The sequence below is a fragment of the Oncorhynchus mykiss genome, chromosome 16 (genome assembly GCF_013265735.2).
Source record: "Oncorhynchus mykiss isolate Arlee chromosome 16, USDA_OmykA_1.1, whole genome shotgun sequence".
Lineage (NCBI taxonomy): Eukaryota > Metazoa > Chordata > Actinopteri > Salmoniformes > Salmonidae > Oncorhynchus > Oncorhynchus mykiss.
This window is the reverse complement of record NC_048580.1, coordinates 25192432-25218805: the sequence shown is the minus strand read 5'-3', so window position 1 is coordinate 25218805 and position 26374 is coordinate 25192432. Positions and strand designations below refer to the sequence as shown.

The window sequence follows — 26374 nt, the reverse complement described above, 5'->3', positions numbered from 1 at the left end:
AAACCTGTTTTTTATGATTCATAAATACTTTCCTAACCCTAATTATAAACTGAGTGGTTCGAGCCCTGAATGCTGATTGGCTGACAGGCGTGGTATATCAGACCTTATACCGCGGGTATGACAAAACACTTATTTTTAGTGCTCTAATTACGTTGGTAACCAGTTTATAATAACAATAAGGCACCTCGGGGGTTTGTGGTATAAGGCCAATATACCACGGCTAAGGGCTGTATCCAGGCACTCTGTGATGCGTCGTGCTTAAGAACAGCCCTTGGTATATTGGCCATTTTTTTTTAAATGGGGGGGTAGATCTGCTTAAATATTCCAGATAGATTGTGGCTTCCATCAATGTAATTGTCTGCATCATTTCAAATCCCCCATATATATTTTTGTAAATATATAAAATATGTGTATATATATAAAATATATTAATATATTTTAATATATTTTCCTTTATTATTTTCAGAGTATTTTTTAAAACTATCAATTGGTGCTGAAACAGACGAATATGCATATATTTAGATGACTTTCTTTCATTGATCCCTAATATTCTGAACCCGTTCTCTTTATATGTTCTATTGAGTCTGTCAGTAGAATTCAAACTAAAAGGTACAGCGTATTTAAAGAGACGGTTTAAGATAAATGTACTGAATTGAAAAATCCATGAGAAAAATCTGTTGGCCAGCATGTAGAAGGGTTTTCAGCTGGTTAATTCAATTTATTCAGTGCGCGCCAGGGAACCACTCCTACAAAGCCCGTTATGCGCCTTCACAAGGTAGGTCTGAATACAAAACTACTCAGAAGGGCGTAGGAAAGGTGTGCATAAGAAAGGCGTCATTTCCTAAGTCGGAATCCGGTCTATATAGAACAGTGAATGATGATGCATTCATGTGCTACCGAAATTATTGGTAACTCTGGAAACTTGGAGAGTTATGTGCCAAAACGCATCATAACACCAAAAACTGGTCTTAATGAGCTTCCAAGTGGGAAATAGGAGTAGGAGAATCAGTTTCCCAGTTGGATAGTGAGTTTCCCAATTCTGAGTAGCACATGAATGCTGCATGACTTGGCATAGGCCCAGGGTCAGTTTTATCACCTGTGAGGGCTGTGTCACAGATGTTACAGACGTCAGATGTTGGACCTGTCCTAACCCCCTAAGGCCATTAGCCTAGTTAACGATCTCTCCCTCTGCACTCTGTGGCCTCACCAGCCTCAACATGGGACGTTCATTATCTGAGAAAAGAAGGGGGAGAGAGAGGGTGGTGGTGGGGGGGGGGGGGGGGGATAAAGGTAATTGAGTTAATTGATTCGCTCTGTCATAATGTAGGCCCTTTTTAATTTCTCCAGGGGACCCTTTCTTTCTCAACACAGACAGATGGCATGTCCATTAGGGACCTGTCTAAGCTTGCTCTTAGGTTTCAGTAATTACACACGCGTGTGTGTGAATGTGGTGTGTGTGTGTGTGTGTGTGTGTGTGTGCATATGTATGTCTGTTTACCAGAGGAAGCTGGTGGTAGGAGCTACAGGAGAACGGTCTCATTGTAACAACTGGAATGGAATTAATGGAATGGAGTCATGTGGTTTCCATGTTTGATTTGTTTGGCTCCATTGCACATATTCCATTGCAGCCAATACAATGAGCCCGTTCTCCTATAGCTCCTCCCACCAGCCTCCTCTGGTAAACACACATATATGTGCACGCACACACTTTTACGTAACTCAGTAATTATCTTTTCTCGTTCTCTCTCTATACTTATATCCTAGAGGCATATTTTGTTTATAAGGCTCATGATATGAGCAATCATGATGTCATACTGTATTACTCAAGATACAATCTAGTTCCTTGGCGATTTCCGATTGACAAGTTAGGATAATGTATATCTTGTTGAAAATACTAATGATCAAAATGATGGCAGAGTGGAGTCTTGAAGATTGTTGACCGCAAGAAGAATATCTTCAAGCTGGCTCAGGGAGAGTACATCGCCCCGGAGAGGATAGAGAACGTGTACATCCGCAGTGCACCTGTAGCCCAGGTGTTTGTCCATGGAGACAGTCTTCAGGTACAACACACACGCACAGCATAAAAACTTACACACATTTAAGCACACATGCCAAGCACAAACATTTCAGCAGCATACAATACTTAGACAGAATGTGTGTGTGTGTGTGTGTGTCTAGGCCAGCTTGGTAGCCATTGTGGTCCCTGACCCAGAGGTCCTGCCAGGTTTCGCCCAGAAACTAGGAGTCCAGGGTTCTCATGAGGAGCTGTGCAAAAGCCAAGTGAGTGCTCTATCAGAACCTTTCCACTAATAACGTTGTCAGAATACCAGCATCATGTTCATTACTTAGCCACCAAACGGAAGCAAATGGACTGAAACAGAGATGGACTACCTATAATAATCAATAAGACTTATTTTCATTTTCTGTTCCAAAATATTTTAAAACACTGTCCGTTGCGTGCCCTAATGAACATGACCTTGGGATTCATTCATCAAACAGAAGTGTGATTGTCCATAATGCTCTTCATACATTTGCACAGATACAAAGGACATACAAATATTGTATAAATGCTTGTCCATACATTGGGTGCCACTAAACACAAAACTGCTACTACAGTCCAAGTGCTTCACAAGACCATGTTTCGAATGCACTCCTGACTGAAGCAAATCTATTTCGTACCACTGAATGATGGCCTGAGTTTGACCTCTCCTTTTTTTCCTGCGGCAGAAAATCAAAAAGGCCATTATCGCTGACCTGGTCAAGCTGGGCCGGCAAGCAGGGCTGAAGTCATTCGAACAGGTGAGCGTTTCTTTTCAACATGCTTTCACCGATCCCCATTAAGACCTGGGCCCGTATTCATAAAGCGCAGAGTAGGTGTGCTGATCTAAGATCAGTCCCCCCTGTCTATGTCATCTTTTTCATGATGATCTAAAAACAGTGGTTCTCACACCTCTCCTCTGAGACCCCACCCCTGCCATTCCATGAATTTGAGCTATTCCAGAGCTAGCACACCTGAATCAGGTGAGCTAGTTCAGAGCAACAACAAAATTGTGAAACAAGTAGAGGTCCCAGAGGAGAGGTTTGAGAACCACTGACCCTAGATCAGCACTCCTACTCTTAGACACTTTATGAATCTCGTCATTAACTCAGAAGCTCCCTGCCCTTCTTGATTTTATTTCACTCGACATGCCACTTCAAACATACTCTATACTCTTTACTGCAGTTAATCCTAAGTGTGTTGAGCTGATTTTCTCAGTCTGATTTTCTCTGATTTTCTCAGCAACAGTCAATGCTGTGGATTTGCTGTGTGAACTAGCTAAAGGTGGTGGTGAACTACTGAGCAAAGACAGACAAATAGGATTGATGTCAATGTGAATTGGGTTTGAGAAGAGCCAAACCATGAAACTTTGTTGCCCATTTTTGTTTGAAGTCTTGGTTAGACATTTTTAAGCCAACAGCCACATTGTATGTTGACCAGCTCGGTTGCAGAAAAAGTTAGAAAAAAAAAGAAAAGAAAAAAAAAGTTGGCTAGATTAGAAAAAGACTAGAGGAGACTACGGACAAAGGACAAAAACCCTCATAGCCGGTGGTCTCCATGTAATCAATAAATTCACTTGTTGGAGCAGTAATACTGTACACAGGGATTATTTCAGTTCTTACACAGTGACAAAGCCATTTTTGCCTGATGGAAATGACCCAACAACATGGGTCATGTTCATTAGGCACCAATTGGAGGAACAGTAATTTAAAACAGGAAGGAACTACCTTAAAGAATCTGTTGCAAAATGTTTTCAAATGTTTTCCCATTGTGTCCTAATGCGCTGTTTCTATTTGTTGTGCAGGTGAAAGACCTGTACATGCACCCAGAGTTGTTCACCATAGAGAACGGCCTTCTCACTCCTACGCTGAAGGCCAAGAGGGCCGACCTCAAGAAGCTCTTCCAGCCGCAGATCGACAGTCTCTATGCTAGCATGGAGTGACTGGTCTGAGGGGTAGAAGGAGGATGAAGTAGCTTCACTTCCTGTTGACCTTTCAGTCGATAAATACTGTACATTTTATTGAAGAGAGAATTTACATGGGAAATGTGTAATTACTTTTGTTTCATTAAAACAAGCACCACCACTATCAGAGTACCCATTGTTAGCACATAATTTAATAAATTACTGTAACAGTGGAAAAAAAAGTTACATCAAAAATATGCTCAGAATGAGAATTTCTCAATGACCTTCACAGTGAATCCATGGAATGAAATTATGATTTTTATATTGACTCCAGAATGAAGCGACATTGTGAACTGTATACACCTCAAGGGCAGCTGGTACTCCCATATAAATATAATTCCTAGAAACATAATTATATTTTTATGGGTCCTCAAATTAGCCATTTATCAATAATAAATAGCCCTGCAAATGTAATTGATAATGGATATGCCATTATGGTGACCTGGGCTCGTATTCCTAAAGTCTGCAGTCCCCACCGCTCTGAAACACTTTGGGAATACGGGCCCAAGTCACCAGTTCAACAATATCTCAACCACTGGAGGGTTACTGGTTTGAATCCCAGTTCAGACAGGGAAATCTGGTGCAGAGTAAGCTGGCAACCAAAGGGCCCTTGAGCAAGACACTTAACCCACAAATGTATTTATAAAGCCCTTTTTTACATCAGATGTCACTAAATGTTTATACAGAAACCCAGCCTGAACCTCAAACAGCAAGCAATGCAGATGCAATGCAGATTTGCTTCAAGGTCCCTGCAATAAGGCTGGCTCATTGCTTCCAGCCCCTTCGGGTATACGTGTGTCCTAAAGGTTAGGTTGTGAACCTAGACACATTTAGATTATCTGTAAATTAATGGACAATAAAGTACATCTTGATCTAGGATCAGTCTTTCAAACTATAATGTATAAGATGATATGGACAGAGGGGTCCTGATACTAGATCTGTGCTGAGACACTTTGTTATTAGGGGCCCTGAAGGTTTGCATCACACACACACGACACAGCAGTAAATATACCTAAAAATAACAGTTTCACACAATAAAGTCAAAGGTCATTCCTGATGGAGTGTGAAATAAAAAAGATAACTGACACTGCTGTTATAGGGAAGGACATGTTTCATTTTTTTATTCACTTTGAGGGTGACAGTGTTTTACAAAAATAATAAGAACAATTAAAAAAATTAAAACAAAAGTTAGCATTTTCTTTTGGCTGTACAAAGAATACAGAGAAGAAATTGCATGACGAAGCCCTGGGTTAAAGCTGGGCAGAGGAATTTGCATAATTGTATAATCGGCAAAGGACATCAGGAAAAATTATAAAACAGCGGATTCAAGTAAAAGGCCCAACTCCTAAACAAATGAAATCCCTATTGTTTAAGACTATAGTTGTCTCTTTCTATGGCAGCGGTATCAAACTAAACTCCTGGAGGCCAGGGGCGTATGCAGGTAGCCTGGCGGTTCAGAGCATTGGGCCAGTCACCCAAAGGTCGCTGGTTTGAATCGCCGAGCTGACTAGGTGAAAACTGTCAGTGCCCTTGAGCAATGCACTTGACCCTAACTGCTCCTGTAAATCGCTCTGAATTATAGTGTCTGCTAAAATGAAAATGTTTCCTTGTAACTAGTATCCGATTTTGACCTGGGAAAGCAGGGATGTATTTCAATAGGCTAAAGTGGCTTCCTCTCCTTATCTGCACTGATGTGATTTTGACAGGTGAATGAAAAAAAGTCTGTAAGCATTCACCATATTGCTCTCATTGAGCCTACGTTTCCAGATCAGTACAGACGAAGGGTGAAAGTCACTTTGCCAAGTAATTGACTATCAAAACACATCCCGGGATTGTGAACTCCTTAGTTGGTGAGCGACTGGGGGCGAGTCTCAACAGTATTCAAAGCCCAGAGCGCAAAAATACAATTACGATTCACCCATTGAAAGACACACAAAGACCTCGGTGGCTCAGTTGGTAAGGGCATGGCGCTGGTGGCACCGAGGTAGCGGGTTCATTTTCCACAGGGAACACATACACATCACTCACTGTACTTCGCTTGAATTAAAAAATCATCTGTTCAGTGGCATATAGTATTACATATTACCAAGGAGAAAGACAAGAGACAATGCAGACCTCCAGGAATTGGGCGTCATACCACTCCCTGCCTTGTGGCAAATCTGAATGTCATAAACTTATTTCACTTTCTTCTCCTCACTGCTGGTCTCACTGGTCATTGCACTAGTCACTGCTGTGTCGTAATGGCACTTCTCTACGCACCGGCGGGGAAACCAACCCCGCAGGCGAGCTCCAGCTGAAGGAAGAACCAAAAAGATCACATTAGAAATATACAGTAACAGTAATTATTGTCATTCTGCAGTGTCGGGAGGGCCAGATTCACGTCATTCACTTGCATCTTTGCTATGTATTTTTTTCTCTCTGGAAGATGAAACCAGAAAAGGGCAAATATAGAACCACACACATTAAAATCTTGATTATGTAACAGCTCTGTTTGGAAGTTTCCATTCTCTTCTGCAAAATGGCTGAAAAAATGTGCACAGGTGAGAAAGCTTGGAGTAAACCTGGTATTCTTTCATGTTCGGAGCCATACCTTTAGTCTGCTCGTCATCCAGCACTTTGTCCCCATACATCCACCATCTGAAGAAGCACAGAAAATAATTCATGGTTCTGAAATTCTCTGAAAATTTTGAGAAATCAATTAGTTCTCTGACATTCTCCGGCCATTCAGGTACAGTAATTTATCAACTGACAACCTGGCAGGCATGTGGGAAAGCACTCAGCTGAAAAAAAGAAGCTCGGAATAGCCCGAACATAATACCTGGCAGCAAATGGAGCCTGTAAGAACCAACTTCAAAAATAACTAAATTATAGGGACAAACTAATAACCCCAAAGGCGTAAAATATTGCCATTTCTCTTCTCTATTGAGGCACTCAGGACTTTTCCAAATGGTACTATCGCTATGGCAATGAGTAATACCATGACTACGGTAACTATCAGACTAGTTTTCCCCAATCAGAAGAGACGTGTGTATCACCATGGAGGTCATGGAGTTCACTTTAGTGGTTCGCCTCAAAATCTGCAGATTGGTTCCCCAAAGCCTGAAAATACATTCCCCACAAACAAACTGCAGATTGTTTCCAGCCATAAACTTGCAGATTTGCCCCCCCCCCCCCCCCCCCCCCCCCTAACAAGTCTGCAGATGGTTTGCCTCCCAACAGTCTGCAGACTGATCCCCCCCCCCCCACCCAAAAGCTAGCAGATTAGTTCTCAAAAGAAACTCACTTGGTCCCCCGGGTGGCAAGGATGGTCTCCCCCTTGTGGAGGCCGATGCGGGGCTCCTCGGTGCAGGGAGTCCTGAAGAAGGTGTTGAAGCCCTTGCTCAGTGGGCAGCAGGCTCCGTTGTAGTCCTCCACTACCCGATACTGAATCTGCTGGCCGAGCCACAGGATATAATATGGTTATTATACCATCATGACCATAACATCCCAACGTCAACATTTAAAAGTGGATTATAGTGACATATTTGTAAAGAAATATGATGCAGACGCGGCTTCAGAAAGGGATGCCAATGTAGTCGGCGTTTGGAAGGTACAGTGCATTCGGAAATTATTCAGACCCCTTCCCTTTGTCCACATTTTGTTACGTTACTGCCTTATTCTAAAAGGGATTGGGGGAAAAAATCCCTCATCAATCCACACACAATACCACATAACGACAAAGCAAAAACAGGTTTTTAGACATTTTATATATATATTTTTTTTTTTTATCTACAGAAATATTAAATTTACAGTTGAAGTCGGAAGTTTACATAAACTAGTTTTAATGACTTCAACCTAAGTGTTTCAACCACTCCACAAATGTCTTGTTAACAAACTACAGTTTTGGCAAGTCGGTTAGGACATCTACTTTGTGCATGACACAAGTCATTTTTTCCAACAATTGTTTACAGACAGATTATTTCACTGTATCACAATTCCAGTGGGTCAGAAGTTTACATACACTAAGTTGACTGTGCCTTTAAACAGCTTGGAAAATTCCAGACAATGATGTCATGGCTTTAGAAGCTTCTGATAGGCTAATAGACATCATTTGAGTCAATCGGAGGTGTACCTGTGGATGTATTTCAAGGCCTACCTTCAAACTCAGTGCCTCTTTGCTTAACATCATAGGAAAATCAAAAGAAATCAGCCAAGACCTCAGAAAAAATTTGTAGACCTTCACAAGTCTGGTTCATCCTTGGGAGCAATTTCCAAAATGCCTGAAGGTACCACGTTTATCTGTACAAATAATAGTATGCAAGCATAAACACCATGCGACCACGCAGCCGTCATACCGCTCAGGAAGGAGACGCGTTCTGTCTCCTAGAGATGAACGTACTTTGGTGTGAAAAGTGCAAATCAATCCCAAACAACAGCAAAAGGACCTTGTGAAAATGCTGGAGGAAACAGGCACAAAAGTATCTATATCCACAGTAAAACGAGTCCTATATCGACATAACCTGAAAGGCCACTCAGCAAGGAAGAAGCCACTGCTCCAAAACCCCCATAAAAAAGCCAGACTACGGTTTGCAACTGTACATAGGGACAAAGATCGTACCTTTTGGAGAAATCTCCTCTGGTCTGATGAAACATAAATAGAACTGTTTGGCCATAATGACCATCATTATGTTTGGAAGAAAATGGGGTGGCTTGCAAGCCAAAAAACACCATCCCAACCGTGAAGCACGTTGGTGGCAGTATCATGTTGTGGGGGGGTGCTTTGCTGCAGGAGGGACTGGTGCACTTCACAGAATAGATGGCATCATGAGGATGGAAAATTATGTGGATATATTGAAGCAACATCTCAAGACATCAGTCAGGAAGTTAAAGCTTGGTCGCAAATGGGTCTTCCAAATGGACAATGAGCCCAAGCATACTTCCAAATCTGTGGCAAAATGGCTTAAGGACAACAAAGTCAAGGTATTGGAGTGGTCATCACAAAGCCCTGACCTCAATCCTATAGAATATTTGTGGGCAGAACTGAAAAAGCATGTGCGAGCAAGGAGGCCAACAAACCTGACTCAGTTACACCAGCTCTGTCAGGAGGAATGGGCCAAAATTTACCCAACTTATTGTGGGAAGCTTGTGGAAGGCTACCCGAAACGTTTGTCATGTGCCTTTAACTGAGGAGTGGCTTCCGTCTGGCCACTCCACCATAAAGGCCTGATTGGTGGAGTGCTGCAGAGATGGTTGTCCTTCTGAACATTTCTCTCATCTCCACAGAGGAACTCTGAAGCTCTGTAAGAGTGACCATCGAGTTCTTGGTCACCTCCCTGACCAAGGGCCTTCTCCTCCGATTGCTCAGCTCTAGGAAGAGTCTTGATGGTTCCAAACTTATTGAGGACCTTCAATGCTGTAGAAATGTTTTGGTACCCTTCCCCAGATCTGTGCCTTGACACAATCCTGTCTCAGAGCTCTACGGACAATTCCGTCGACCTCATGGCTTGGTTTTTGATCTGACATGCACTGTCAACTGTGGGACCTTATATAGACGGGTGTGTGCCTTTTCAAATTATGTCCAATCAATTGAATTTCCCACAGGTAAACTCCAATCAAGTTGTAGAAACATCTCAGGGATGATCAATGGAAACAGGATGCACCGTAGCTCAATTTTGTGTCTCATATCAAAGGGACTGAATAGTTATGTAAATACGTTTTTTAAATATATTGTTTTATACATTTGAAAAATGTTCTAAAAACCTGTTTTCACTTTGTCATTATGGGGTAACATGTTTAGATTGATGAGGAAAAACATTAATTGAATCCATTTTGGAATAAGGCTGTAACGTAACAAAATGTGGAAAAGGGGAAGGGGTCTGAATACTTTCCGAATGCACTGTATATACACGTTTTCTGAATGAATGGGAAAATAGAATACCATATTGTCTGGAATACTAAAGACACTGCAAACAAACATTCACCTAAGTAGATGAGGTTGCAAATATTTCACCATCCATCAATACATACGAGGTGTCTTTGAACCAATGCTACCCATTGCTGTCTGAACAGGAACAGGTCAGCTACTTACACTTCTCACCCGCTTGTCAGCTTTTTGTTTCAGTTGCTCAATCTAGAAAGCAAACAAACACAAGATAAAGGTTTATCATTGAAAATGCCAAACATCTCAAGTCTGTTAAGTGTGACAACCCATGTTCTGATGGTTCAGTTGGGTTGGAGCATGGCGCTAGCAATACCAGAATGGTGGATTTCATTACCAGATGGACCACACACATACTTACGACAACAAAATGTATTATATATATCTATCTATATTTATTTCAGCCACACCCATTGCTGATAGGTGTATAAAATCGAGCACACAGCCATGCAATCTCCATAGACAAACATTGGCAGTAGAATGACCTTACTGAAGAGCTCGGTGACTTTCAACGTGGCAACGTCATAGGATGCCACCTTTCCAACAAGTCAGTGTGCAAAGCTGTCATCAAGGCAAAGGGTGGCTCCTATGACGAGTCTCAAATATAAAATATATTTTGATTTGTTTAACACTTTTTTGGTTACTACATGATTCCATATGTGTTATTTCAGTTTTGATGTCTTCACTATTATTCTACAATGTAGAAAACAGTAAAAAATTAAGAAAAACCCTTGAATGAGTCGGTGTGTCCAAACTTTTGACTTGCACTGTATATTTACACACACATCTGACTGTCAGTCACATCGGATTCCATTTTACATCACCATAACAACATGACAATACAAACCTAGTGTTCTCTTTAAAAATGCTTATAATAGCATAACTGAATGTAAGTCAAAATTGGATACAAATGTCTGCTAATGCTAATTGACAACATTACATCAACATCATTATCGCTTACGGTTAAGGTGTGCTGGTGACACTTGGCGTGGATGGGCCATTGAATGCCGTCGCCCTCTGGGCTCCCTGACCAGGTGAACACCTGTTTGAAGTTCTCCCAGCGCCGGCCCAGGTCGTAGGGGAAGATAAACTCTTCCCCCGTTTGGTAGTACTGAATTCTGTCTTTGGCCTGAGGATAGAGGGGACGGAATGGGAAAAAGAGAAACGAGGCAGGAACGAGAGAAAGCATGAGAGAGAGAAACATTTAGTGAGTGAGTGAGCATGACAGAGTGAGAGAAAAATACATTAAAAAGTAAGAGAGAAAGAGATAAGAGAAAGGGAGTGAGACAGAGTGAGGGAGAGCAAAAGAGTAAGATAAATAAAGTAATTGATAATGAGACACACACACACAGAAAGAGAGTGAAAGAGTTCACATGGTTCTTTCTGGCTCCAATGTTTGTCTTAGGGTTTACCTACCATCTTAAAATCCTAGTGTCACATTAGCTAAGTTCTTCTGTACTAAGCCCTTGACAGGCGAAGCAGCCACTAGAATAACACTGATGTCTAGTCTATTAGATTAGCTGAGATCTACTGGATTATCCTGCCTTTTGGACAACAGTGGCACGGCTGTTGACAAACACACTCGCACCAGGGATCATGAAGGTTATGGCCTAGCAGGTGAACAAAAAAACTTGGCCAGAAGAAAAAGGAGACGAGGAGTAATGAGGTTGTAATTTTCAAACAAGGTAAGGTTGTATAGTGGTTGAACAAAACCTAATCAAACTGCTTATTCCATGACAAACACTCACCTTTTCCTCGATCCAGGCCTCAACGGAGGTCTTGTTTCGAAGGATGACTTTCATCTTGGGTGGAGAGAAGAATAAAGGTTTGGTGGGAATTATTTGAGGGAAACATGGGCAACTCACAGTTACTACTGTGTAACACCTATCAAAAAGTACTACCATCATCTCTTAAAGAGATTTTGTATCGTTTTTAGCCAGCAGCTCTGAAAGTAGCGCTCACAAGGTCCCCGTAAATTGCTACTACTTCACATGTGCACCATGTCATCGCTCTCTCTCTCCCCATCTCTGCTGTGTGTTCATCTTGCTAGCTGTCACTCCAATGGCGAGGGGCTGAAGCTCATTGGATAGAACTTACATTTCTAGGGGGCTGGCCCACATGGGGGCATATGTAGGGAAAATGGCACAGCATAGCTTCCAGAACAACAGTTCAAACTAGGGATTTCGTGGCTAATTGAGGTAAGACAGTAAAGTTTAGAAAAAGTAGTCGCCAAAGTTCCGGAGAATGTCTTTAATTAAATACACACTCAAGTATACAGTGTCATCTACGAGAGGTGAATCCACTAGACATATGAGTCTACCCTGCACCTGGAAAATAGCTGAATATGGACAATGGGCACACAATTACCATCAGTATAATATTAACCCCAATGAGCATGTTACCTGTATGAAGAACAACATGCCAACGGCTATGGTGGTGCCCAGTGCCAGCCCTAAGGCAAAGAGAGTGGCAGCGAAGGCGGGTACGCTGAACGGCATGATGGGTTGAAACCGTCTGACGGCGCTCATGTCGATCTTCACGGTACTCCAGCCAAAGGATATCTATAATAACAATTAATAAGAATGCATTTATATTGAGCTTTTCTAGGACCCAAAGACTACTAGACGAAAATACACTATCAATTTAGAATCTCCATTGAGCATGCTTTTCAGTCCAGGAGTAGGCTTAATCTGGTACCCTTTTCACACTACTGAGTCAAGTCAAACTGAGCCAAAGTGTACTGTGCTGGCCTGTTTACATATCCAAGATAGTTGCTGGAAGCATAAAAAGTACTGTAATATATCCAAACAAAACAGTATGGTTCGAGTCGGCAATAACGTGAGGTTATGGGTCTGGGAAACCAGCCTACAATGATGAATTGATAAGATGTCAAATGCAAGTGTGCCACTGACTCCTCACCCTCTCGTAGAGCTGTGTGTACATGGTCATGATGAAGATGAAAGCGGCGTGCGAGCAGCCGAGAGGCGCCAACAGCAGGAAACTGGTGAAGTAGGCGTGGTTCTGGTGGCCGCAGCAGTTGTTGATCCACGGGCAGTGGTGATCCATCTTCATCACACACCTGAGGATGAATAAATGAATGAAATGATTTATCAATTTTAAAAAGCATATGAACTTGTCTCAGCCATGTGAATACAACAACACACACATTAAAAGTAATTGAGGATTAAAAACAATAAAGTCAGACTTATTTTCATTGTGGATCTTAAAGAAGTGGTGGAGGCGAGAAGGAAGAGGAGAAAGGCGGAGGAAAAAGTGGAAGGGGAGGAATATCAGCATTGTGAAACACAGGCTTGAATGATTGACATGCTGATGGCACTGGCAGGAAGAAATGTGACGTTACAGAGCAGACAATTACCTTATTATGAATCGTAGCATTAGTAGAAAGTATCAGTAGTAAAAATCAGCGCCCATTCTATGTGGTTAATCTCTAACTGCAATCTCCTTTGTATCACCCAGCTGAGCACACCCCATATTTAAGTGAGTTAGTAGAGCTCAGGCTTAGACCTCTACTAAGATATAAAGAACTAATGGATGGGTGCATACATTTCAGTAAATTGGCTTAAACTATACTGGTGTTTATTCATTAGTGCACACCGTAGCAAACAGTAGCAAAATGTTTTGCAACTTACTGGCCAAGATCCAGTTAGTCCCTCCCTGTTTCGTCCGGTTTGCTTCCAAGTGAATAAACCCTTTTGCTTTAAAGCCCAACATGTGCTATTCAATCATTTTGGGACCAAATTATAGGTGAGCTATGTGGGCAAATAAAATGTTCAAGTAAATCATTAATTTACGTCAATGGGAGACTTGCCTGAAAAAAAAAGTAAGCATACGCTATAAAGAAGCACAACTAGAGCACATTTGTAGCAGTGACAAGACAGAGTCAGGGTTGCCAAGTCTACCTGTTGCACTTGCGGCAATGGTGGGATCTCGGGGCCTTGTAGCCTTGGCACATTCTGCAGAACTGAAGGTACTTGGTGTCTTCTTCCTTCTCCTGTTTAAGAGGAGAAAACACACGTCAAGGGCCTGATGCATTCAATTTCTACTCTATCGGATATCCGGATAGACAAATTGTATTTCTTTTTTAAACGCTATTGGCTCTAGACCAATCAGAATGACGCAAATACACATGACAGAGGTAAACGGGATATGCTGCTTTCCTCCGGTGGTTTAGCTAAAAGCAACAGAGAAAAATAAGTTAGATTTTCACCATGATAGAACTGTTTCTGTTACAAAAAGGTTTAATGGAAAGTCCATTAGGTGAGTGCCTGTAATGCTATTTGAAGTGGGGGATATATCATACTGATGTCAAGGCAGCCTGGAGGGATAAATGCTCAGCAGTAGCTCAACGCACCGTTATAAAAACTACATTCAAAAGTTTGTCATTTTATTAGATAAAAAAAATTAAAAGTCATGGTATATCCTTGAAGGTAAAAATGCCACAATAAGTATTTAATTTAGACAAAGCTTTTCATTGTTAAAATGTTCTCTCCAAAAATGAACACTCACTCAAATAATATAACACTAATGTCCGTTCGGATATTCGATTAACCGTGCCCATCGCTACCTTGGTCCTACAGGATGAGCAGGCTTTTGTTCTAACCCAACACCAACACTCCGGATTGAACCAATCAAGTGCTGGGCTGGAACAAACGCCTGGCTGCACCCAATTGGCTCTCCAGGAGGACCAGGGTATAAGGCTAAGTGACCACTCTGTTCATCAACACATTGTTGTGTAGCAGCAAAATGATCCGTTTCCCTTGTCTCTGTATAATGGGTTATTAATAGATGTATTTCTCAGCTTAGCTCCTTACTGGTTTCCAGCCAAGGGGGATGTAACCAGGGCCCACGAACATGGCGTTGAAGTAGTTGTAGAGAATGAGCACGGACCAGTTGATGAGCATGATGAAGTTGAAGCTCCCTCCTGTGGTGTCCAATGGCCAGTACCAGATAATGGAGTCTAATATGGCCATGGAGGAGCACACGGCGATGACTGTCAGGGCTATCACTGGGCCCCAGTGACACAACCTCCGGACCTCATGGATGTTCTCAAACGTCACGAGGGCTGTAAGAAAGTTCATAGTTTTTTTTGGTTGTTTTTGTGTGTGTTGTGTTAAGGTTTTAAAGGCGTTGTGGTTGGGGAGTTTGTCGAACACAGAGGTTAGACGCACTGCTTCTCTCTACTATCTGGCACAGACAATGAAGACAACGGGCATCTTTTCTCTCGTCTTCTGAACACCCAGCAACCGGCTGGGTTGCAAGTTACAGAGGCAGTCCGTGTCCCAGAGTTCTTTGTGTTCCTGGCGATGAGCGGCATCCTTTGACAGCACGGGAGACTGCACTATCCCTGTGAGAGATGCAAGTTCTCCATCTGAGAGAAGGACATAAATATGACCACATTGTGAGTGACACTGATAGGGAATTGACTGTTTGAAAGATTGGCACTGTATACTTTAGTTTAAAACAGTTGTTTGGCATAACAACACTGGAGCAAGTTAGCTACTTCAAATTAGTAGCTAGCCAAGTTGTTTAAGGTCTCCCAAATATAATAACCAACTGCAAAGCTACTTATTGTCAACAAGGGGGGAAGTTATGTGTAACACTATTTTGAGTGTGACAACGTTATAGTTATGCCAAATTATTTTACAATAAGGCACCCTATGGTTTTGCTCAATTTAACCAAAGCACCTGTGACCTGCTAAAAGATCACACTGAACATGGCCTGAGCCTTTTGCTTTTGTCATTACTTTAATGACATATAGGTTGCTAGCTAGTAAACTTAAAATGAGCAGACCGAGACGATGGCCCCGATTAGCTAGCTCATGGTAATTAGCTAGCTGACTAATTTGGGCAGACAGTCGGCTAACATCGTTAAAGTGCCTCCCTGCTCATAAATCAACATAAATATTTTGAATATGCCAGCAGTCAGTGTCCAGGAAAGACAACAACAGACTGTCAGTTCGACAAAACAAGAACAACACGGACAGGTGAAAATAACTGGGTTCTCAAAGCAAATTCAGGCAAAGCTAGCTAGCGAACATTACTAGCTAGCTAGTATCTACGCTAGCTAACGTTAGTAACGATGTCGTTGCCTGTCCTGACTGTTTTGTTTCCCAGTGCGAGCTAGCTAGCTAGCCAAGCATTAACGTTAGCCCAACCCTGATGTTTCAAATTGTGCGCGATTTACATGACATGTAAATTATAGGCATTTTTCAAAGACCATAAACATATTATTTAATAGATAATCGTGATATTAATAACTACCGACAACATGTCAATGTTCATGAATGAAGTAAACTACCCACCTTGCGACTTCCTTGATTTAAGCCGTGTTCCAGTCTATCGCGAGATTACCGTGGGACCTGGCGTCAACGTTTTTTTCCATGCATTTCAAAATAAACGTATTTTCGGAAGCACTTACTTTTTGAACAGAAGCACTTACTTTTTGAACAGAAAGTTGTGAAATTGATACAAATTATTACTTTTGACACAACAAAAATAATAAGTGAATGAAATACCAATAATTTGAAATAATACAATAAAACCATGTCACAGTGTACATCAAATTGTGACGAAAACGATTCATTAGTTGGACAGTTGGAGAACCTTATGAGAACTAAACTCAGGAAAAAAAAGAAACGTCCCTTTTTCAGGACCCTGTCTTTCAAAGATAATTTGTAAAAATCCAAAAAACTTCACAGATCTTCATTGTAAAGTGTTTAAACACTGTTTCCCATGCTTGTTCAATGAACCATAAACAGTTAATGAAGATGCACCTGTGGAACGATCGTTAAGACACTAACAGCTTAGGCAATTAAGGTCACAGTTATGAAAAGTTAGGACACTAAAGAGGCCTTTCTACTGAACTTTCCTTAGGCATGCTGCAAGGAGACATGAAGACTGCAGATGTGGACATGGCAATAAATTGTAATGTCCGTACTGTGAGACGTCTAAGACAGCGCTACAGGGAGACAGGACGAACAGCTGATCGTCCTCGCAGTGGCAGACCACGTGTAACAACACCTGAACAGGATCGGTACATCCGAACATCACAACTGCGGGACAGGTACAGGATGGCAACAACAACTGCCCGAGTTACACCAGGAACGCACAATCCCTCCATCAGTGCTCAGACTGTCCGCAATAGGCTGAGAGAGGCTGGACTGAGGGCTTGTAGGTCTGTTGTAAGGCAGGTCATCACCAGACATCACCGGCAACAACATCGCCTATGGGCACAAACCAACCGTCGTTGGACCAGACAGGACTGCCAAAAAGTGCTCTTCACTGACGAGTTGCGGTTTTGTCTCACCAGGGGTGATGGTCGGATTCGCATTTATCGCCGAAGGAATGAGCGTTACACCAAGGCCTGTACTCTGGAGCGGGATCGATTTGGAGGTGGAGGGTCCGTCATGGTCTGGGGCGGTATGTCACAGCATCATCGGACTGAGCTTGTTGTCATTGCAGGCAATCTCAATCCCATTGAGCACGTCTGGGACCTGTTGGATCGGAGAGTGAGGGCTAGGGCCATTCCCCCCAGAAATGTCCGGGAACTTGCAAGTGCCTTGGTGGAAGAGTGGGGTAACATCTTACAGCAAGAACTGGCACATCTGGTGCAGCCCATGAGGAGGAGATGCACTGCAGTACTTAATGCAGCTGGTGGCGACACCAGATACTGACTGTTACTTTTGATTTTGACCCCCCCTTTGTTAATGGACACATTATTAAATTTCTGTTTGTCACACGTCTGAGGAACTTGTTCAGTTTATGTCTCAGTTGTTGAATCTTGTCATGTTCATACAAATATTTATATTTACACATTTTAAGTTTTCTGAAAATAAAAACAGTTGACAGTGAGAGGACGTTTCTTTTTTTGCTGAGTTTATGACTGTGGTATGTAGAGAAGATTGTAAAACTAGCTCCAACCAAATCCCCCAAAGAGAGAGAGGTTATTGAAAGTGGTGAAGGGGGTAAGACATATTACATAATTAAATCAATAGGTGCAGCATCAAAATGGGCAAGAAAATAACAGAATTCTTTAACCAGGAGCGGGTCCATCGCCAGGGTTGCAATCTCAGTCAGCCCTGTGCTCCAAAACATTTACATAAACTAATTGGCCACTTTTCTAGAAAAATCCTGAGCCACTGGTATTAATCTGAACAATTCAGAGGTTAAATGCCTTCTCTTCGCAGATGACCTGTGCCTGCTGTCACCCACAGCACATGGCCTAGAGCAGAGCCTGGACCTTCTAGAGCAGTACTGCCTGACCTGGGCCCTGGTAGTAAACAAAAATACCAAAATACTGATTTTCCAGAGAAGATCCATATCTCAGGGAATTAGACCAAAGTTCTCAACTGGTACCAAACATATAGGAGTGGTTTTGTGTACTGAGTTGAATTTAAAATCAGGACTAGGCTAATTATACTTAAATTAATCCAGATTTTTTTAAATGGCTTTCTAAAATGTTGCTTAACTTCAGATTAATTAGGTCTAGACTAGGTAGCCCCAGACTAAGGTAAAGTTAATCTTTGTGAATCCTAAATAGATAACAATGTGCACTAGGTGCTGACCTGAGGATGCTTCAAAAACCAGGGATGGGACACTTAAACATAAGCATTTTGTGGAATTGGAGCAAGTCACCTAAACCAAAAAATGTACAGAGGTAAAGGAAAACATTCAAATCATTTCTGTGAATTTGAAAAAAAAACATATGAAAGCAAATTGTGTAAAAACACCCAATTATTGAGAAAAACAGCACGAGTCATCAACAGAAAACAAGAAAAATAATGCCTGGACTACCATTTGTAGCAGACGAGCCCAGTGACAGAATGGCGCCAGAGGGGATGGTTGCCGTTTTATGTGCTTCTAACCAACTGTTCTAGTTTGTTCGTTTTTTCGCATTGTTTATAACCTCCTTTTTACTTATTTTGTACATAATGGTGCTGCTACCGTCTCTTAGCACCGAAAATAACTTCTGGACATCAGAAAAAAATATTACTCACTTCAAACTGGACAAAGATTTTTTTCTTTAACAAGTCCAACATGAAGGATATACTGTACTGCTTTCTCAGGAACAGGCCCAAATCCCCGTCATTTGTGTGAAGAAATGACAGAGAAAAAGGGGGTGGAGGTCGGGCTGCCTTCTGAGATTTTGTAGGCGAGTGAGTAAACCCTCACTGCCATCTGTTCTATTGGTCAACGTGAAATCATTGGAAAACAAAATGGATGATTTACGATCAAGATTATCCTACCAACGGGATATTAAAAACTGTAATATCTTATGTTTTACCGTGTCGTGGCTGAACGACGACACAGATAATGTAGAGCTGTCGGGATTTTCCATGTGCAACCAGAGGGAAGAAAACTAGATGACCTTTACTCCACGAACAGAGATGCATCCAAAGCTCTCCCTCGCCCTCCATTTGGCAAATCTGACCATAATTCTATCCTCCTGATTCATGCTTACAAGCAGTACCAGTGACTCTCTCAATACGGACATGGTCAGATGACGCAGATGCTACGCTACAGGACTGTTTTGCTAGCATAGACTGGAATATGTTCTGGGATTCATCCAATGGCATGGAGGAATATATCACCTCAGTCATTGGCTTCATCAATAAGTGCATCAACGACGTCGTCCCCACAGTGACCGTACGTACATAACCCAACCAGAAGCCATGGATTACCGGCAACATCCGCATCGAGCTAAATGCTAAAGCTGCCGCTTTCAAGGAGCGGGACACTAATTCGGACATTTATAAAAAAATCCTGCTACGCCCTTAGACGAACCATCAAACAGGCAAAGCGTGAATACAGTATTAAGATTGAATCCTACTACACCAGCTCTGACACTCATCGGATGTGGCAGGGCTTGAAAACTATTATGGACTACAAAGGGAAACCCAGCCACGTGCTGCCCAGTGACACGAGCCTACCAGACAAGATAAATGCCTTTTATGCTCAGTTCGAGGCAAGCAACACAGAATCTTGCCTGAGAGCACCAGCTGTTCCGGACGACTGTGTGAAAACGCACTCGGTAGCCGATGTGAGCAAGACCTTTATCTTTTAATGGCTGGGGGCAGTATTGAGTAGCTTGGATGAATAAGGTGCCCAGAGTAAACTGCCTGCTACTCAGGCCCAGAAGGTATGCATACCATTAGTATATTTGGATAGAAAACACTCTGAAGTTTCTAAAACTGTTTGAATGATGTCTGTGAGTATAACAGAACTCATATGGAAGGCAAAAACCTGAGAAAAAATCCAACCAGGAAGTGGGAAATCTGAGGTTGGTCAATTTCCAACTCAGTTACAGTGGGACATTGGTCATCATGCACTTCCTAAGGCTTCCACTAGATGTCAACCGTCTTTAGAAACTTGTTTGAGGCTTCTACTATGAAGGGGGGCTGAATGAGAGGGGAATGAGTCAGAGGTCTGCCAGCAGTCACGCGCTGGTCACGCGCATTTCACATTTTGTCTGCAACTAGTGAATGTGCTTCGTGAGTTTTGATTTGTTTACCAAACGCGCTAACAAAAGTAGCTATTTGGACATAAATGATGGACAATATTGAACAAATTAAACATTTATTGTGGAACTGGGATTCCTGGGAGTGCATTCTGATGAAGATCATCAAAGGTGAGTGAATATTCTAATGTTATTTCTGACTTCTGTTGACTCCAACATGGCGGATATATGTATTTTTTGTCTGAGCGCCGAATGGTTTGCATGGTTTGCTTTTTCCGTAAAGCTTTTTTGAAATCTGACACAGCGGTTGCATTAAGGAGAAGTATATATTTAATTCCATGCATAACACTTGTATTTTCATTTAACATTTATAATGAGTATTTATGTAAATTGATTACAGTCCTGTAGCACTCACGTCGGTAACCATGAAGTGCTTTGAAAGGCTGGTCATGGCTCACATCAACAGCATCATCCCGGATACCCTAGACCCACTCCAATTCGCATACCGCCCCAACAGATCCACAGATGACGCAATCTCAAACGCACTCCACACTGCCCTTTCCCACCTGGACAAACGGAACACCTGTGTGAGAATGCTGTTCATTGACTACAGCTCAGCGTTCAACACCATAGTGCCCACAAAGCTCATCACTAAGCTAAGGACCCTGGAACTAAACACCTCCCTCTGCAATTGGATCCTGGACTTCCTGACGGGCCGCCCCAGGTAGTAAGGGTAGGCAACAACGCATCTGCAAAGCTGATCCTCAACACTGGAGCCTATCAGGGGTGTGTGCTCAGTCCCCTCCTGTACTCCCTTTTAATCCATGACTGTGTGGCGTACGGCCCAGTACATCAATTGGGGCCAAGCTTCCTGCCATCCAGGACCTATATACTAGGCGTGTCAGAGGAAGCACAAAAAATTGTCAAAGACTCCAGTCACCCAAGTGATACTGCTCTCTCTGCTACCACAGGGCAAGCGATACCGGAGCGCCAAGTTCAGGACCAAAAAGATCCTTAACAGCTTCTACCCCCAAGCCAGAAGACTGCTGAACAAGACTGGTGGCAGACCCCAGTAAGACCAGAGACAGATGAGCTGGGGGACTTGTTGACCGGGATCATTGATAGCCAGCAACCCCTGGATGGTATCCCCGATGACCATTTTGACAGTTATGGTGGTTAATTGCAAGATTATGTTATAATACTTTTATTGCATCAAATAGTTGTTTTATGCAACAGAATAGAGTATTCGTATAACTATTGTGTGTGTGTTCTACTGAGGATTTATATTGTCTTGTGGGTGATAAAACCTAGAGACCGCATTCCAGTTAATGTTTCTGTTCTATATGGTACCGGGGAGAGATGACCCCAGGGTCAGACCCTGGTCTGTACACAAAGATGACTGGTTTTACAGCAGATACTGTCTGCTGTGAATTATAGGTATCTTTCCTACAGATCTTAACCTTGTGACCCATTCTATATATCTGTTGTTCGTCATGTAGGTTGAAAGGGGTGTATCTTAGCTATAAAATACCTTTTGTCTCGGGGCTCTCAACAAATCACCTGAGGGTGATTCGTCGACCAGCCATCGCTATTGCTAAGCTCTCACTAATAAAGATTTAGTTTAAGTAAAGCTCTGACTTGTGTGATAAGTTTGTCTCTCCTCATTTGATAGTAAAGAAATGAACCACCACCCAGTTCAGATTGGGGACTGTTCCAATCCTCATTTGGTAGGACACAATCTGTCAACACGTGCCATCCCCAGATTGCAGGGAATATGCAATGTTGTCAGTCATCTCGTGCACTCCCATTATACAAATGTATGTAATGTTCTCTAACGAAGCAATGTAATAATGTTTGAAAGGCAAATTATCACCATAGCTTGGAGGGGACAAGACAGGATGAAGGTCCACTTGCTACATCTGCAGCAGTCAGGAGGGAACATTGTGCGCTAACCCAGGCCGGAGGATAAAGACGGAGGCTGAGCATGCATGAGAAACTGGCCATGGAATTTCATGAGCACAAACTAATGTATTTATAAGAAGAGCATGGATGTAAGTCCTTCCTGTTGAGTCGGCTATGAAGGCGGAGGGAAACATGAAGCGGCAGCAGTACCAATGTTCTTCTCAAACCAGCACCAGTTCGGGGTCACAATATTTCCATTTGTGAATGAAACGTCTTTGATTACCAATCCATGGCTGTTTGCTTCAATCAAACCTCTTTGTTAAGAATCCATGGCTATTGTTTGCGTCAATCACTTGAGCTTTCTTTGTTGTGAGAAGTGCTGCATAGCAAAAGCATCTCTGCGAGGCTAGTCCATTTCTATCATTGTCTGCCTCAACCATGGGAACATCTGGGTCATCCTCATTTTCAATGCGAAGATCTGGGCAGCCATGCTGTTTGAGGTAATTGTGACGCATTGCTGTTGCAATTATGACAATCTTCTTGGTTGAAATGTGTTTCTGAGACACTGGAAACGACTCTTCCATACAATAAACATGCACTCCACTACACCTCTGGCTTGGTTGTACCGTTGTTGCTCAGGTCCTATTGCAGGAAGATAAAGGGTGAACAAGAAGTTGGCCTGTGCGTACCCATTGTCACCAAGTATGATTCCACTATGTTGTCCTCCTTCAAGCTGAGCATAGGGTTTTGGAAAATCCTTGAGCCATCGTGAGTTGCACTTTACCAACGTGCGACAATGTTGGAGAACTGGAAATTGGGAGTGCACACCCTTTGTACATTCATTGAGAACCAGTATTTACGATTCCTGTACTTCTCAGCATCTGTTGTAAAGGGATACTTGATGGGAATATGACATCCATCTATTCAGCCAATGACTCCAGGGAAGTTTCCATATTCATAGAAATCTACCTTGTAGTTGGCTTGGGCAGTAGCATCAAATAACTTGAAGTAATTGTCTTTGAATTCACATATAGCATTGCAGACTTTGTCGATTATTCTGCATACCATTTCAGTTAGTCCAGTTTTAAAGTGCAATTTAGTCTAGAATTAGGCTTAATCTGTGTCCGCGAAACCGCCCCATCGAGTACTGTACACATTACAATGACTTATGTTTAAAAATAAGCACAACTGGACACCTAGATCAGGCAGTGAATGAACTGAGAGATAAAGCACACTGGGAATTACATGCCATTAAAACAATTATAATTCAAATTGAAATACCTATTAAAGTTTGATCAAAAGCAATTAAATGTGTCATTAAATCAATTGCACTTCATGTCCAGCACAAGATTTCACCCAATGACATAACCACAACAAAAAAAAGACACCAACCACCCAAACCATAGACTATTCTCTTTGCTTCCGCATGACAAGCGGTACCGGTACATAAAGTCTGACACCAACAGGCTCCTAAACCACCTCTATCCCCATGCAATAAGACTGCTAACTAAATAGCAAACAACATGACTACACAGACTTTTTTCTTATTGTCTTTATGCACACTGACACTCCAACACACATACAAACGCTCACAAATGTTCTCTCACACACACATAATATGCATACACTGTACAGTACATTTATACTGACTCTACACACACGCACACCCACACATACAATCAGCATATATACGCTGCTGCTACTCTGTTTATCATATATCCTGATGCCTAGTCACCTTACCCCTATACATATCGACCTCTATCCATCCAGTATCCCTGCACATTAAAAATAGGGTACTGGAACTGATCCTGTATATCAGAGGAGGCTGGTAGGAGGACAGGCTCATTGTAACGGCTGGAATGAAATCTATGGAATGGTACCAACACATCAAACACATGGAAACAACTAGTTTGACTCCGTTCCATTTAATCAATTTCTGCCATTACAATGAGCCTGTCCTCCCATAGCGCCTCCCACCAGCTTCCTCTGCTGTATATAGTATGATTACTTTATCGTGCTCTTATTTGTTTTTATATATTGTATGTTTTCGTTCTACTTTGCTATTTTTAGTATTACATTGTTATTGATTACTGCATTGTTGAGGTTAGACCTGGCAGAAATGCAATTCACTGTACTTCACTGTGCATGTGACATTAAAACTTGAAACACTGAAATACAGTGACCCCCTATTATATTACCAAGCCCTGTAATGCCAAGAGCTGAGCAAAGAGTCCCCTATTCCAGCTGGTCCTGGGCCTGAGTTCACAAACCTGTTTTACTAACACACTGAAGCCTCAGGACCAGAACATCCAATCAATTAGAATAAAACAAATGACAACCCAGTCAAAACAAAACTATATCACCTATTGGGTAAAAAAAAAACACACGCACAAAGCAAAATGCCATCGCTATCTGTCCTTAAATTGACAGTACATCATGACAAAACGTTGCAAAAACATTTGAGAAAGCACAGACTCAGTGAAGACAGCCCCTAGCCATAGAAAAGGGCAGACACAGAAAAAGCTGGCTGCCAAAAGTAGAAAAGCTGTGTGATCACTGCGCCACCAAGAAACAGCGACAGAGCTGCACTTCCCAATAAAAGGCACAAAATACACAACAATTTAAGAATCTTACTTCCACAAATTTGAAATGATAATAAATGTTTCAAAAACCTCTCTGATTAAGAAAAGCTACCAATCCTACTATTAGAGGGCATAGACAGTGGTAGGTTGGCAGCACACTACATCACATCCTGCCACATGATGAAGGACAGGTAGTGACAATAAGTTATGGAAGATTGTCACGCCCTGACCGTAGATTGCTTTGTACGTATGTTTCTATTTTTTTGTTTGCTCAGGGTGTGATGTGGGTGGGTATTCTATGTTGTAGGTCTAGGTTTTCTTTTTCTATGTGTTTGGCCTGGTATGGTTCTCAATCAGAGGCAGCTGTCTATTGTTGTCTCTGATTGAGAGACATACTTAGGTAGCCTGTTTTCCCATTTTGAGTTGTGGGTGATTATTTTCCGTTTCAGTGTTTTCAACATACGGGGGACTGTTTCGGTTTTCCTTTATTCTTTTGTTCGTTTGTATTCAAATTTAGTTTGTATACGTGTTCAGTTTATTAAAGGCATCATGAACACGTACCACGCTGCGCTTTGGTCTACTCCTTCTTCCACCAACGAAAATCGTTACAGAATCACCCACCAACCAAGGACCAAGCAGCGTGGTATCGAGAGGCAGCGATATCTGGAGAAATGGACATGGGAGGAGATATTGGACGCAAGGGACCCTGGGCATAGGCGGGGGAGTATCGCCGTCCGCAGGAGGAATTGGAGGCAGCTAAGGCTGAGTGGAGACACTATGAGGAGTTAACACGGCTGGCAAGGAAGCCAGAGAGGAAGCCCCAAAAATGTCTTGGGGGGGGACACACGAGGAGTGTGGCTAAGTCAGGTAGGAGACCTGAGCCAACTCCCCGTGAGGGGTTGACCGGGCAGGAACCGTGTTATGCGGTGAGGTGCACGGTGTCCCCAGTGCGCACGCATAGCCCGGTGCGCTACATCGCAGCTCCTGGTATCGGCCGGGCTAGAGTGGGCATCAAGCCAGGAGGAATGAAGCCGGCTCTGCGCATCTGGTCTCCAGTGCGACTCCTCGGCCCGGGTTATATGGCACCAGCCCTACGCACGGTGTCCCCGGTTCGCCAGCACAGCCCAGTGCGGTCTGTTCCACCCTGCCGCACTTGCCGGGCTACAGGGGGTATCCAGCCAGGACAGGTTGTGCAGGCTCGGTGCTCGAGACCTCCAGTGCGCCTCCACGGTCTGGTCCATCCGGTGCCTCCTCCATGCACCAGGCCTCCTGTGGCAGCCCCACGCACCAGGCTGTCTCTCCGTCTCCTCCCTCCAGGTGCTCCCGCCTGTCCAGCGCTTCCAGAGCCTCCCTCCTGTCAGGAGCTGCCGGAGCCGCCTGTCAGTCAGGAGCTGCCGGAGCCGCTCGTCAGTCAGGAGCTGCCGGAGCCGCCCGTCAGTCAGGAGCAGCCGGAGCCGCACGTCAGTCAGGGGCTTGCTGGAGCCGCCCGTCAGTC

The 26374-nt window shown here is 42.8% G+C and overlaps 2 protein-coding genes across 4 annotated transcripts in view; one reads left to right on the top strand and one right to left on the bottom strand.

The window, feature by feature from the left end:
* acsl5 (acyl-CoA synthetase long chain family member 5) overlaps positions 1-4880 on the top strand; it is a 33727-nt gene extending 28847 nt beyond the window's left edge. The window contains exons 18-21 of the mRNA XM_036946598.1: positions 1917-2060; positions 2179-2280; positions 2728-2799; positions 3843-4880. Of these exons, the coding sequence (XP_036802493.1) occupies positions 1917-2060; positions 2179-2280; positions 2728-2799; positions 3843-3980 (456 nt within the window). The 3' untranslated portion in view covers positions 3981-4880. The remainder of the gene's footprint in view (positions 1-1916; positions 2061-2178; positions 2281-2727; positions 2800-3842) is intronic.
* A 214-nt stretch (positions 4881-5094) lies between these two features.
* zdhhc6 (zinc finger DHHC-type palmitoyltransferase 6) lies at positions 5095-16385 on the bottom strand. 3 transcript variants are annotated; one of them, XM_021565390.2, is made up of 11 exons: positions 16242-16385; positions 14751-15307; positions 13839-13930; positions 12838-12997; positions 12321-12479; positions 11667-11720; positions 10880-11047; positions 10069-10110; positions 7285-7433; positions 6592-6638; positions 5095-6294 (listed from the first exon to the last, which is right to left on the bottom strand). In XM_021565390.2, exons 2-11 carry the CDS (start codon positions 15015-15017, stop codon positions 6176-6178), a joined length of 1257 nt encoding a protein of 418 aa, XP_021421065.2. In that variant the 5' UTR covers positions 15018-15307; positions 16242-16385; the 3' UTR covers positions 5095-6175. The 3 variants fall into 3 exon arrangements, with proteins under 3 accessions (XP_021421065.2, XP_021421067.2, XP_021421066.2); XM_021565392.2 differs by having other exon boundaries at positions 7285-7430; XM_021565391.2 differs by lacking the exon at positions 16242-16385 and adding an exon at positions 16201-16225.
* Positions 16386-26374: the final 9989 nt, after the last annotated feature.

Excerpts from the sequence above, each read along its gene's own strand:
- zdhhc6 (XM_021565390.2), bottom strand. The coding sequence starts at position 15,017 with ATGAACTTTCTTACAGCCCTCGTGACGTTTGAGAACATCCATGAGGTC. Across the intron at positions 12,998-13,838 it reads CATTGCCGCAAGTGCAACAG|GTGTGTGATGAAGATGGATC; the intron begins GTAGACTTGGCA and ends ATTCATCCTCAG. Across the intron at positions 10,111-10,879 it reads GTCACCAGCACACCTTAACC|ATTGAGCAACTGAAACAAAA; the intron begins GTAAGCGATAAT and ends TTTGCTTTCTAG.